The 13,502-nt window shown below is 46.3% G+C and overlaps 2 protein-coding genes across 3 annotated transcripts; one reads left to right on the top strand and one right to left on the bottom strand.

Annotated features, from left to right (window-relative positions):
• Positions 1 to 15: 15 nt before the first annotated feature.
• Positions 16 to 8,516, top strand: LOC122753324 (PSMC3 interacting protein). Of its 2 annotated transcripts, none has more exons than XM_044000687.1 (8): positions 16 to 953; positions 1,046 to 1,146; positions 1,423 to 1,512; positions 3,715 to 3,826; positions 7,631 to 7,776; positions 7,895 to 7,948; positions 8,075 to 8,134; positions 8,226 to 8,516. In XM_044000687.1, exons 1-8 carry the CDS (start codon positions 923 to 925, stop codon positions 8,280 to 8,282), a joined length of 651 nt encoding a protein of 216 aa, XP_043856622.1. In that variant the 5' UTR covers positions 16 to 922; the 3' UTR covers positions 8,283 to 8,516. The 2 variants fall into 2 exon arrangements, with proteins under 2 accessions (XP_043856622.1, XP_043856623.1); XM_044000688.1 differs by having other exon boundaries at positions 8,106 to 8,134.
• On the bottom strand, positions 8,507 to 13,250 carry MLX (MAX dimerization protein MLX). The gene is made up of 8 exons (XM_044000686.1): positions 13,036 to 13,250; positions 12,696 to 12,732; positions 12,261 to 12,350; positions 11,885 to 11,991; positions 11,269 to 11,368; positions 11,045 to 11,144; positions 9,968 to 10,169; positions 8,507 to 9,365 (listed from the first exon to the last, which is right to left on the bottom strand). The coding sequence occupies exons 1-8, from the start codon at positions 13,075 to 13,077 to the stop codon at positions 9,309 to 9,311; spliced, it is 735 nt and encodes a 244-aa protein (XP_043856621.1). The 5' UTR covers positions 13,078 to 13,250; the 3' UTR covers positions 8,507 to 9,308.
• Between the last annotated feature and the right edge of the window lie 252 nt (positions 13,251 to 13,502).

The following is a 13,502-nucleotide window of genomic DNA, read 5'->3' on the forward strand; positions in this document are numbered from 1 at the left end:
CGAAAATAAATCTTGTATGAGAAAAAAATGTTGATGTTCCCAGTGGAGTAGCTGCCCTTGAGACCGGAAGAGTAAGACGGTATCTGTGTAATTTAAAGAAAATGCGTCATGAGAGAAGGGGGTGGGGGGTGCCGCGCAGGGGCTCTCTCTGTGCCCCTTCCAATGCCCTTTTAGATGACAAAGCACCTGTCACCAGCCCCTGCATTTCTAGCGTGTTGGCCCCATGGGAGAGAGGCCTGTTTGGAGGCTGGTGAAGGATCCTGACCGGCCCAGGTTCAGGGAGCTGCCCGCCTTTTTTCCTGGCTTCGGCTAGGACGGACAGCTGTTCTCCGGCCCACAACTCATCTCAGAAACCAGAAACGTTTATTTCAGGCTCTGCCCCACAGACCTGTGTAGGCACAAATAGAAAGCACCTGTCAGGTGGCAGGCCTTCATCTGCCCGACAGGAAACGGCCTCTTCCGTTCACTACGATCGCCCTTCTCCCCCAGCCTCTCTTCGTCCCCGTAGGTCCAAGACCGAGCGCCCCCTGGGGGCAGAGCCCTGCAAGAAGGGCGGCCCACGCGAGCCGCCGACAGGGCGCTAGGAAGAGCTGGAGACCGGCTATTACCCTCAGACGTGCGTGTTGCTGTAGCCGTATCTCCAGTTAAGGGTTACGCTGCAGGAGAGCAGTGTGCCTATCCTGCGGGCCCCCCTGGAAGCAAGCAACCACCCCGTCCCCACCACCTAACCTGAAGAAATGGAAAAATGTACGCTAGGCTCTACAGTGGCCGGGAAGGCCTTCTGCCTTAAATCCATCGTCTGGGACGGCTTTCCAGTCACGTGGGCCAATCACCGCGCTCGGCCTCCCTCTACCCGTTTCCGGAAGGAGGGAGTCGCCAGCTGGGGGCAGCTTCCGGCTGTTTGACTGCTGGCGGGAACGAGATGAGTAAAGGCCGCGCGGAGCTGGCGGCAGGTGAGGGTAGAGTCGGGCGGAGTGGGCAGCCCAGGGACGGTCGGAGACCGGCCGGCTCCGGCTGCGAAATGACTTCCGTCCCTTCCCCGCAGCCCCCGGGCTTGTCCTGAGTTACCTGCGGGAGCAGAACCGACCCTACAGCGCTCAGGACGTGTTCGGGAACCTGCAGCGGGATCACGGGCTCGGCAAGGCGGTGAGATGTCCCCGGAGAGCCCGCCCCCGAGCGGCCGAAGGCACCCCGGCTTCAGGGGCTTCCAGACCCCCGAAAGACGGCCGGGACCCGGAGTGTCCGTTGGTCCTACACTAGAGGCCCTAGGATGAGGCGGCCGTTGGGCAGGGCGCCCCTCCTCACACACACACCCTCCCCCCACCGGGTCTCCCGGCCCTCGGCCCCCGCCACGAGCCCATCCCGGCCGGGTCCTCTCAGTCCTGGGCCGGCTCCTCCCAACCCCCCACTTGTCTCTGCCAGGCTGTGGTGAAGGCCCTGGAGCAGCTGGCGCAGCAGGGCAAAATCAAGGAGAAGGTGTACGGCAAGCAGAAAATCTATTTTGCGGACCAGGTGAGAGGACCCGCTTCGGGGTCTGTGTTCAGGGTCAGGCTGGAGCTAGGTAACCCACTCCCTGAGCCAGCCAGGTTCTCCAGCAAGCTCCCCTAAACTCTCCCGTGGAAGTGCCGTCTGCCCTTTGTAGCCGCCAGAGCGCATGCGCCACGACGTCCCTAATGTGATGATATAGTCGATGCTTAGCCTGCCTAGGCTTGGGGGGGGGGCATCTCTCAAAACTCCTCTCATACGGACGATTCTTAACTTCAGATCTACTCGATTCAGTGCCAGCTGGGGCCCTCTCAGACCCTCAGATAAGACCATCTTAGTTGCTTTCCCTGCTATGACCCCCCAAAATTCCCAAAAGCCAGTGCAGCTTCTGTCTCTATCCAAGGCCCTATATAATACTGTCCTCTTCTATGTTGAGGGTGGTGTGTGTGTGTGTGTGTGTGTGTGTGTGTGTGTGTGTGTGTGTTCCCAAATAAAAATCCTTCATTCCAGTCAAGTTTGTGTCACAGTTTTCAAAAATACTGTGCTCATTCCTGAAGACCTATATACCTTTGGTTATATTACTTGATCACCCAGAAATGCACCTCCCCACGCCTATCCAAATCCTTAATGTTCTCTAAGGCCTATCTCAGGTATCCTCTTTTCCACAGACTTTTTTCACAACTTCAGCCTAATATTTCTCAATTTACATGTAAAACCTTTTATAACATTTTTAAAATGTTGACTTCTAAATTCTCTCCCTTCTAGAGAAGGCAAGTAGTTGGATATCGATTATACATGTGCAGTCATGTAAAACAGATTTCCATATTCATGTTGCAAAATAAACCAGACTAAAAAAAAACACAAGAAAAATAAAGTAAAAGTATGCTTCAGTCTACATACAGAGTTTATCAATTCTCTCTTCAGATATGGATAGCATTTTTCTTCATGTATCCCTTGCAATTACCTTGGATCATTGTCAATCATAGTAGCTAAGTTAGTTACTCATCCTTACAACATTGGTTACAATGCTGTTATAATGTTCTCTGGGTTCTGCAGAGTGGATAGAAGATTGGTACTAGATACAGGAAGGCCTGGGTTCAAATGCAGCTTCAAGCACTTATTAGCTCTTTGTCCCTGGGCAAGTCATTTAACTTGTCTGTCTCAGTTTCCTCATTTGTAAAATGGGGATAATAATAGCACCTCCCAGGGTTGTTGTGAGAATTAAATGAATAAAATTTCTAAAGCACCTGGCATAGAGAAGATGCTATATAAATTTTAGCTATTAATAATTACCATTTGTTTTAGAACCTAAATTTATAAACAGTAATATGTAATTATATTTATGTTTTTCTCCTGATAAAACTAAGCTCCTTGAGAATATGAAGTGTGTCTTAGCACTTTTTTCCTTTTTTTTTTCCCCAGGGCAATGAGGGTTAAGTGACTTGCTCAGGGTCACACAGCTAGTAAATGTCAAGTGTCTGAAGTCACATTTGAACTCAGGTCCTTCTGAATCCAGGGCCAGTATTTATCCACTGCATCACCTAGCTGCCCCCATGTCTTAGCACTTTTACAAAATATTCATTCAACAAATACTTATTCTGTGTTGTGAACATCTTCCATTTAGTGCTAAAGCGTATTAGATGCTCATAAAATACTTGCTAATTTAATGAGCTGTTAGAGACCTTTGTAACTCACCGTTTTCCTTATGCTTTAATTCCACCTATGTTTCCAAGGGTCCTTTCTTCTGTAGCAGAATTGACAAACAGGAATGTTGCCTGAATCAGATTAAAATGTAACTGGGGGGGGGGGCGAGGGTTGCTAGGCAGCGCAGTGGATAGAGCACTGGCCCTGGATTCAGGGAGACCTGAGTTCAAATCTGACCTAAGACACTTGACACTTAACTAATTGTGTGACCCTGGGCAAGTCACTTAACCCTCATTTCCCCACCAAAAAAAAAAATGTAATTGGGAACGTTTAACAAGATAAATAAAAATACAATAGAACATAACGTTAATATGTGGTTTTCTAAGACAATATGGGGCCTACAGGGATTCTTATCTGCCATAGCCCATTTCTTTTGAGTCTGATACCATTGCTCTAGAGACAGGATTAGGATTTGGGGAATAAGGCAGAATTACAGGGTTTTATACATATCCTTACAGAGTGTGAGTTTTTTGCTTTGAGCACTGCTCAAGGTTGGTCCCTTTCTTGTTTCCTTGTCTCCGACAGGATGAATTTGATACTGTGAGTGACACAGACCTCAAAGGCCTTGACGATGAAATTCTGTCACTCACTTCCAAAGTCCAAAGTGTCCAGCAGAGCTGCCGCCACATGGAAGCTGGTAAGTTGCCAGGTGGCTGCAGAAAAAGAGCTGGCTCAGTTTGCCCAATAGCTGAGAAATTGTTAAATTCTGGGTTTGTTTCCAATATTGAGTTCAAATACATACATATCTGACCCAAAGGTGGCACAAATGCGACTTATTCAAAAGAGAGAAATCATCAATTTGTCTTAATCAACTGTTTCTTTCCCCATCTTATGACTGGGAAACTCTTACCTCCTGCATTGCTTTGATTCAGAGTTATCATCTGTAGAGGTCAACATTCTTTTTCTCTGCTACTTTTTCCCCCAATTCTTATCTACTTTATCCCATACACTCATCCTTATATGCTTATCCATGCTTCTACTGATCCACACTTCCTATCATCCTTTTCTTTGTTATTAACACAATTTCCTTCATTCTACATATCTTCATCCCATATTCTTTCCTGTCTCTGGTCCCCACAGAAATTTCTCTTTCCTCCAAAAGACATGGATCCTTGACACCCTGGTGCTGGTTTTTTCTCATGCCTTTTAATATATTGGCCCAAGAGAAGTTATCCTGTTCTTGCTCCCTGTTGTCACTTAGAGACCCTACCTCTGATGCCATCAGTCAGCAACTTCTTTGAGGTTCACTCTATCCATCTTCATCACACCGTCCAGATCCTTGTTGTCATGAACTGACTTTTGTCCTACCACTATTCATGCACTACCTTCCAACTCTCAACTCTTGGTCAGACTGAATGTGACCACTGAAGGTTCATATTTCTAATCTCAACTGAGCCCTCGATGCTATACAACAATCCTTTTATTTTTCTCTAATTGACTTTACCCCACCCATCTTAAGGACTCATCTAAACCTTTTTCTCAATCTGGAAGCCTCTCACCCCTACCTCTCTGAAGATAGCCTCATTCCCACTACTTTGCTGAGAAAACTGAAGCCCTCTCTCGTGAGCACCCTTACCTTTCCTATCCACCTTCACCTTTAGTCTCAGGAAGAAGAGGTTGCTTTTCCTGCTAAGCCTGACTTAATTCAGCCTCTGCCTTGCCTCCAAGGCTGCATTCTTGTATTCACTGATTCATGTTATCTTGCCTATTATATTAAAATTTCTTCCAAACAGGGACTGTTCTTGCTTTTTCCTATTCATACCTTCTGTTTAGCACAGTGCTTGGCACACAGAGTTTAATCAACATTAGCTGATTGATCCCCTTCACCAGTACCTTCCTTTAGTGATCAGTTCTTTCCTGTCTCTTCCATTTTACTAGTTCCTTCCCTACTGTTTGAATTTTCCCATGTCTTAACTCATCCTTAAAATGTGTCATTTGACAGCCAGCCACCCCTAAATTTTTTGTTGTTGTTTTTTGTTGGGGTTTTGGTTTGTTTGTTTGTTTGTTTGGTTTTTTTGGTGAGGCAATTGGGGCTAATGACTTTGCCCAGGGTCACACAGCTAGTAAGTGTCAAGTATTTGAGGCTGGATTTGAACTCAGGTCCTCCTGAATCCAGGGCTGGTACTTTATCCACTGTGCCACCTAGCTTCCCCTACCCCTAAATTGTTATCCTTTAATCTCTTTTTTTTACTACCAAGTTTCTAAAATGTGTCTACTGGACTGGCTACCTCCAATTCTTGATTCCTGTTCCCTTCTCAACCCCTTATAATCAGACTTTCACCTGTACCAGTCTCCTGAAACTGCTCTTTCCAAGGTTCCCAGTAATCTCTTAACTGCTAAATCCAATGGCTTTTTTTTTACACAATCCTCATCTTTTGTTTTCTCTGTGGCTTTTCATACTGTTTATATTTTCTTCTTCTCAAATAATCTTCTCTTGGCTTCTGTGACACTACTTTCTCTAAGTTCTTCTCCTCTAGTCACTCAGTCCTTTTTAGTTTTCTTTCCCCAGTTGTCATTCATTTCCTTGTTCCTTAAACAAAGATGTTGATCAGAGGTCTGTCCTGCACCCTCTTCTTATTTATTTATTTGTTTTGTTTTGTTGGGCAATGAAGGTTAAGTGACTTGCCCAGGGTAACACAGCTATAAGTGTCAAGTGTCTGAGGTTGCATTTGAACTCGGATCCTCCTGAATCCAGGGCCTGCGCTTTATCCACTGTGCCCCCTAGCTGCCCCCCCCCACTTCTTAACTCTACCCCTCAATGATCTCTATCTTCAGTTTTCATGGAATTAATTGTGTACTATACGGAGATTACTCCCAGATCTATATATCCAGCCTCAATCTGCATCTCAAACTCAACATGTCCAAAATGGGAACATATCATCTTTCTCTCGATACCTCTATGTTCTTCTAAACCTCCCTTTTTATTAAGGCCAGTGCCATCTTCCAGTCACACAAGTTCGTAACTTTAGACATCTGTGATTTATATTTTTTTCTCTCATGTTCTTACTTGCCAAGTTGATTTTACCTCTATAACAACTCTTGCATCTCTTTCTAGTCACAAGGACATTTCCTTATGCCTTCCCACCTCTACTGTCCCTCCTAATGGGACTCCAGTCTTCTCCTCACTAATCCATCCTTCCCTACAGCTGCCAAGATAATCTAAGAATGGGAAAGCCAGTCCCTTGTTCAAAAAACTTTCACTTTTTAGGATGAAAAACAAATATCCTGGCCTGACATTAACAGTTCTCCATAATCTGTTTCCAACCTATCTTTCTAGTGCTAGCTCATTATGTTCCTTTCTCCTTTTTTTTTTTCTGGGGGGGGGGGCAGGGCAGTGAGGGTTAAGTGACTTGGCCAGGGTCACACACAGCTAGTTAGTGTCTGAGGCTGGATTTGAACTCAGCTCTCCTGAATCCAGGGCCAGTGCTTTATCCACTGTGCCACCTAGCTGTCAAGTTCCTTTCTCTTTAATCTGGACTACTAGATGTTCTCTAAACTTGACATTTATTCTCTTGCTTGCCAGGAATGCATTTTCTTCTAATCTCCCCTTTTCCAAATATGATCTTTCTTCAAAGTTCCTCAGGTGCCAGGTCTGTGATAATCTCTATTAGTTCTCTTAGACCTCGAATTACCATGGTTTAATTTAAAAATCATCTCTCTCCCTTCCTCCAAAAAATAGGTTCTTTAGGAACTGTTTAATTTTTCTTGGTACCCCTAGTATTGTGCACAGGCAGTTAGAACTAACTTGAATTGAACCACCTTAAGAAACATGATGAGATAGAATTTTAGGACTGTTGAAAAATACAACCTTTATTCTGTAGCTTTCTGCACTTTCTTTGATGACTGATGTTTAAAATCCAATGTGTGGTTGACTTTTTCTGCCCCCACCGTGTAGGGGAAACTAGCTAGGATTTACTTATAAATTAGAAGCTTCAGCAACCGTTCAGTAAATTAAGAAACCTATCTACTCTAGGGTTCACACTGGCCTCCTTCTCTTCCACCACCACCATGATATTCTGGAACAAAAGAGACAGAACCAGAGAGGCAGCCTTACTTCCTACTTCCTGTCTCCCTCCCTTGGAAGGGGCCATCTTTCAAGCTGATTGGTTAGATTGGTTCACTGGACTTCAGAGTGGTCTCATTGTTGAGTTCTAAATCCTTAGCTTCTGAGAACAATACCCTATTTAGGGCCAGCCAGGTGTGGTTTCGATTTAAATAACTAAGTAGGGTCTCAGTCATTCTCTTAGTCTCACTTAATTCAATCAGTTCTAAATCAATCTCTAGGTGGGGCCTTTGGGCATCTGTCAAATCCCATTATTTTCTCACAGTGACCTCACTGCTATGTACATGATTCCCAAATCTCCCTTTCTTTTTCCCTTATCTTGAGATGCCTTAGGTCCTCTTAGGAATCATTACTAAAGTTGGTCTGGCTTTTTTTCAGAGCTGAAAGAATTGACTAGCTCCCTGACTACACCAGAGATGTGTAAAGAGATTGAGGAGTTAAAAAAAGAATGTGCCAATTATACAGAGAGGCTAAATAAAATCAAAGCAGCCACCAACCATGTGACTCCAGAAGAAAAAGAAAAGGTAAAGGGAATAGAGGAAGGGAATCACCCCCTTGGAGTCATTATCGAAGGCTTGGCTCAAGCCAGGCTGAGGGGGAGATTCCTAAGGAGTTAGAAGAATCTTTTGGGTTCATGTCCAGGTATATCAGGAGAAACAGAAGTATCACAAAGAGTGGAGGAAGCGGAAGAGGATGGTAAGTGTTAGTACCTCAGCCTGATGATGCTCAAGCACAAACCCTGGGAAGACTCTTTGGAGATGGGGCAGAGGGACTAAACGAGCACTGAGCAGCTTAGGGGCTGCCCTCTGTTTTTCTTCTTAGGCAACTGAACTGTTTGATGCAATTCTTGAAGGTTACCCCAAGAGTAAGAAGCAGTTTTTTGTAAGTGTTGCCTCCCAAACTTCCTCCCCTGTTTCCAGACCAAGTCCCTAATGTGGAGGTAGGTCTGTTTACTTTTCTTCTTGCCCTACAGGAAGAAGTTGGAATTGAGACAGATGAAGATTACAACGTCACCCTTCCAGACCCCTGAGGAACCTCTCTCCAAATAATATTGAAGTCAGAAGGCACTTCCTGGACTGGTTGTAGTGGTGTTTTGGCACTTCCAGGTGCCCTTTTGGCTACAGGAGTCATCTAAACTAGGGGAAAGTGACTAGACTTATTAGGACCAACAAAGTGGGTGGTTATACATATATTACTTAGGTCATACATATATTACTTAGGATTTGACTTGATAAATTCAGAACAAATCTGGGCTTAAGCATTTAGTAAAATTTATTGCAATTACAATTTGATATAAAAATATTTAATTTCCATTGGATGGTAAAATTCCTTGTAAGCCTGAAAAAAAGGAGATGGGGTAGGCTTCTATGTATCTAAGATAGAAGTTTCTCCACTCTTCCCTGGCTTATTTCTGATAGATTGTGATAGCAAGTAGAAATTGGTCAGGAGAATGGACATCTATCCCTAATGTACTCTTATTGTCAAAAGAGATGGCAAGTGAGCCTGAGGCACCACAAGACTTGGCTAACTTTAAAAATTAATAAAATTGTAAGAGTTTTTAAAAATTACATTGAAATAAAAGTTGAGAAATCTGTATTAAGGTTTCTGATCACCGTGGCAGACTCCATAGGGGAAAAAAATCCCTGTAGAACATGCTAAAAAATGATGTCTGTGCCATGCACAGAGATGGCAGCACCAGTGGGGGATAAGTGCCTGTGGTACCCCACGGTTACATAAATACTTTCTCTGCCTCCTCCAGATTCCTGTCAGAAGCACACCTTCTCACTGCCCCTCCCCCAAGCCATAATCACACCATAAACACTTGTCATGAGTTTACATTGGAAGCTTAGGAAGATGGCAGAGATGACTTCCAGGGAACAAATCCAATGGCCCCTAGAACTCCCACAGGTGTGAGATGGGTTTAACATTGATAAAATAAATTAGTCAGAAGCTGTCCAAAACCCAGCACACAGCAAATGTCCTGTTTGAGACATCAGAACCAGAACTCAACAAGCCTCCTGGTTCCCCACTTCTAAGAGTGTTGGCTGAAAGGCAGTCAGTAGAGCTGGTTTTTCAGTTGGTGCAGGACCCCAGTAACAATCTCCTGGAGAGTCTAGGGGTAGGAAAAGAGAGAAGAGGAATGAGTCTAGGCCAAGATCACACCTCAAGCATCTTCTCTACACCCGAAAGTAGTAATCGACCTTTCTCAGAAAAGGGGGATTGGACACAAAGGCAATACAGACAGTAGGATAGTTTCTAAAAGGAAAAAAAGGAACTAGTACTTTAAGTGCTTGACAAGCAGGTGCTTAATATCTACAGACTGATTTTAAATTGCAACCAAAAACCAGGTTAGACTTCAGGGGGTCAAAAATAAAAGCATAAAAGAAAAGAGGCAAAGGAACCTAGAGGCCGATAGAAATCTGGGTTCAGGTACTACCTATGATTTATAGTGGCTATGTGACTCTGGGCAAGTCACTTAACCTTTCACTGCCCCCAACCAACTATGACTGGCCCGCACAACAGGTGCCAATCTACATCGCTAAAGGTATTTCCTATACTGGCGACATCACAGGTCTAGTGAAAGAAAAAGCCACCACCAACCTGTTGCCTTCAACTGTGACTTAGACCACCCTGCCTGAAGGGGCTTCAGCTGAATGGGTGTTGCTGTCAACCAAACCACTCGCACCCCACCCTACTTGGTCTCAACCAGCATACCTGGGGTTTACAATGCTCCTCAATCCAGCTAAAGACACAGGCTGACAGCTCCTGGAAGCTGGCCACAGAAATGGAGGCATTGAAGGACTGGAACAGAGAGTCCATGATGCCCTGGAACACATTGAACTTGACCTGGTCAGAGACCTGGTCCTCCCCTTCATGAGGGTTGTCCTGGTGTGCCTTCACAATCTGCTCATAGTTCCTGAAATCAAGAAAAGACATAATGGTATGTGTCAGTATCATCCTTCTGCCCCCAACCCCCTTCAGACTCCTCAGGGGCCCCTTCCAGTCTTTAAAACCAGAGCTAGGAATGAACTGAAAGCAGTTAGCCATGAGAAAATGATGTTGCAATAGTTTATAGGACTGTCTAGGTGCATCCAATTACCAGGCCCAGTTGCAAAAAGTGGTTATGATTATCCCTGTCCTTACTCTTTCTCTCTGCTCTCACACTAGTATTAAACATCTGATATGCATGTGCAAGATATTTAACTGGAGACCAAGATAAAGTGTAGTGACTATCTAGAAGTTGTCTTTCCCTCAGCTCTGCCTCTAGGGCTGTGTCAATGGACAGTCAACAATTCCCCTCTCTGGACTTATTTCCCCCTTTCTAACACAAGTCGGACTAAATCACTGACATCCTTTCCAGGGTTACATCTTTCAAAATCATAGTCTCCACCCTGAAGGAGTTTGAGCTAACATGACTTTGAAGTTAACTGCATTAATTAAAGGACAGAAACAAGCATTTATTAAGTATACTGTGCCAGATGCTATGCTAGTGCCTTAAATCTCATTTGATAACAACCCTGATAGGAGATACTATTCCCATTTTACAGTTAAGGAAACTGAGGCAGAGGTAAAGCGATGAGCAAAGTCACAAAGCTAATGTCAAGCTAAATTTGAACTCAGATCTTCCTGACTCTAAGCCTACTACTCTATACATTGCATGATTTAGCTGCCTTAAATGACTCATTTGCTCAAACACTAAAATGATAGCCAAAATACCTGTCCCTAAGGTCTTTCTCCTATTCTTTCCAATTCTTTCTCCATCTGAGCTTTGCCTTTCCTCTACTTACTTACACTTTCATGATTTTCAGGGCCATAACATCCTTGCGTAGTGTTGACACTTCCTCCTCCTGTTTCTTTTTCTCTTTATGCAAGAACTGGATATAATCAATGGCTGGAGAGAAAATACGATAGGCATGAAGAGTGGCTCAACTAAAAACAGCTATGTTCTTCTGTCTTGCCCTCTTCCTAGTTTGGTACCTACTCCCCCTGCCACTCCCCACCCCTTAGTCCCATACTCTTCTGAAGAACAATGGCTTTGCTGAGCTTCTGGGAGCCAATGGAGAAATCCTGTTGCTGACAGGTGGGGACAATAGCCTGAAGGTCATCGTAGCCTCGCTGGGGAGAGAAAAAAAGAGGATCATGCTAGTATATGAGTTCTACTAATGCTTTCCATCAGGAAGCTCTTCTACCATGACATAAAATCAGCACCCACAGAGAAGACAGTAAAGGGAGGCTGTCACAGGAGACATGCCCAGCAGGAGACTAGGCTCCATGACCTGGAATCAGCTGACCACTTCATTTTTTTTTAATTTTTTATTATTTTTTTTAGTGAGGCAATTGGGATTAAGTGACTTGCCCAGAGTCACACAGCTAGTAAGTTAAGTGTCTGAGGCCGGATTTGAACTCAGGTACTCCTGACTCCAGGGCTGGTGCTCTATCCACTGCGCCACCTAGCTGCCCCTCAGCCGACCACTTCATGAAGAGGTAGTGCCTATGGCTGAGAAGCTACGGGAGAGGTGGTGCACTGCCATTTGTTTGGTATCTAGGTCACCTGCCAGACACCTCAACCTCGGATTTGAAAAGGCCTCGGTTGACATGAATGAGGTCAAAGGGTTCAGGGTTCCTCCTCACCTTGATGGCGTCTCTCCTTTTCTGTTCTGCTTGTGTGTGGGCTCGGCGTCTCCTGTCCTTATATGACTCCTTGTAGGGCTCCTGTTGGTAATCGCTATCCTCATCGTCTGTTGGGTCACAAAGTGGCAAAGTGTCTATCATTTGAGTGGTACAAAGAAGCAGGACAACCTTAGCCTTTGCTGGGGAAAGGAGAAGTCTGGAGTTCAGGGGTGAGTTAATCCTAAAAGACCCAAATTAGGCTGCAGAGACCCTCAAGTCAGTGAGAAAATTAGTTCTGGAGGCCTTCTTGAAAGCCCAGGTTTCTGGAAACAAGGGAGCTGTCCTGGGTAAAGAGCCTGAGATGACAGGGAGTAAGGATAAGGGGGTTGCTGCTTACCTGTATTGGGGACTGAGGAAGCACTGGTGGAGCCAATACTATTGGCTCTGGACACTACACTCCCCTTTCGGTTACTTTCTACAAAAAGCCCTGGAAAAGAGGCACCCAAGAAAAAATTATTTCGTCAGACCCTCAGGCATTAGCTCGACTCCGAGGTTGGCCTCCAGAACACCCTGCCAAACCCCCCCCCCCAACCCCGACGGTTCTTTCCCTCCACCCAAACAACCCTGGGCTAGTCACTGCTTTCCAAACCCTTAGGGCTCTTACTTATACTGCACGAAAGAGGGAGACACCTTACTTCCCTCCCTCCGCCAAATCCCTGGAGTCCAGGGCACACCCTGCCCCCATACCCTCTGCCCCAGGGCACACCCCGCCCCCTTCCCAACACCCCAAGGGGGCGGGAGCGGCCGCTTAGCCCAGACTAAGGCCACTCACCGGGGTCCAGGCTGTTGTCACTGTACGCATACTCCACCTGCGGGGGTAGGGAGGCTGCTCAGGTTCCCGCCCGCCCGGAGCCGGCTGCAGACGCAGCCCCGACCCCTGCCCCCCCCCCGCCCCCCGCGCCGCAGACACTCACACACAGTCCGCTTTCTCGGCTCCCCACTTGGGCACGCGGGGGGCCGGGGCTGTCTCCGCAGCCCCCAGCCCCGAGCCCCTGAGGGCGAGGCAGGGAGAACTGGGGAGAAGTGGGGGAAACCCCCGCTCTCCCGCTCCCCCTGCGTGCACGTGCCCGACCCGCCCTCCCCTTGTCGGCGTGCGCGCCCACGGGGCTTGCCTTGACCCAGGGGTCCTCAGGAGAGGCGCCCCGCTCCGTCATTGTCAGACCGAACGAACCGGAAACGCCGAGTGCAGGCCCCCCCTCGTGGGCGGGACCCGAGACCACATGGCCCGTGACTCACCAATCCCAAGGCGCGGGAGGAAGGCGCGCCGCGCCTGCGTAGCATAGGAGTGAAGCGCACCAGGAATTTTTAAAAGGGTGTTGGCCCAAGGGCAGCTAGGTGGCGCAGTGGATAAAGCACCGGCCCTGGATTCAGGAGGACCTGAGTTCAAATTCGAACTCAGACACTTAACACTTACTAGCTGTGTGACCCTGGGCAAGTCACTTAGCCCCAATTGCCTCACTAAAAAAAAAAAAAAAGGGTGTTGGCCCAGAACTTAATTTCCAGTATGGAGCAGTAACGGAGTTCTCTGTCCCTATCTTATGGCACTCAATCCCCTAAATCAAGATTTTCTAAATCTTAA

This window comes from Dromiciops gliroides, chromosome 4 (assembly GCF_019393635.1).
Source record: "Dromiciops gliroides isolate mDroGli1 chromosome 4, mDroGli1.pri, whole genome shotgun sequence".
NCBI classification, from domain to species: domain Eukaryota; kingdom Metazoa; phylum Chordata; class Mammalia; order Microbiotheria; family Microbiotheriidae; genus Dromiciops; species Dromiciops gliroides.

Bases quoted from the DNA above. Each gene is read 5' to 3' on its own strand.
- LOC122753324 (XM_044000687.1), top strand. From the start codon at position 923: ATGAGTAAAGGCCGCGCGGAGCTGGCGGCAG. The intron at 954-1,045 runs GTGAGGGTAGAG...CCTTCCCCGCAG, and splicing joins CCGCGCGGAGCTGGCGGCAG to CCCCCGGGCTTGTCCTGAGT. The intron at 3,827-7,630 runs GTAAGTTGCCAG...GCTTTTTTTCAG, and splicing joins CTGCCGCCACATGGAAGCTG to AGCTGAAAGAATTGACTAGC.
- MLX (XM_044000686.1), bottom strand. From the start codon at position 13,077: ATGACGGAGCGGGGCGCCTCTCCTGAGGACCCCTGGGTCAAG. The intron at 12,733-13,035 runs GCAAGCCCCGTG...CTACCCCCGCAG, and splicing joins CTGAGGACCCCTGGGTCAAG to GTGGAGTATGCGTACAGTGA. The intron at 11,992-12,260 runs GTAAGCAGCAAC...GTGACCCAACAG, and splicing joins TTCCTCAGTCCCCAATACAG to ACGATGAGGATAGCGATTAC.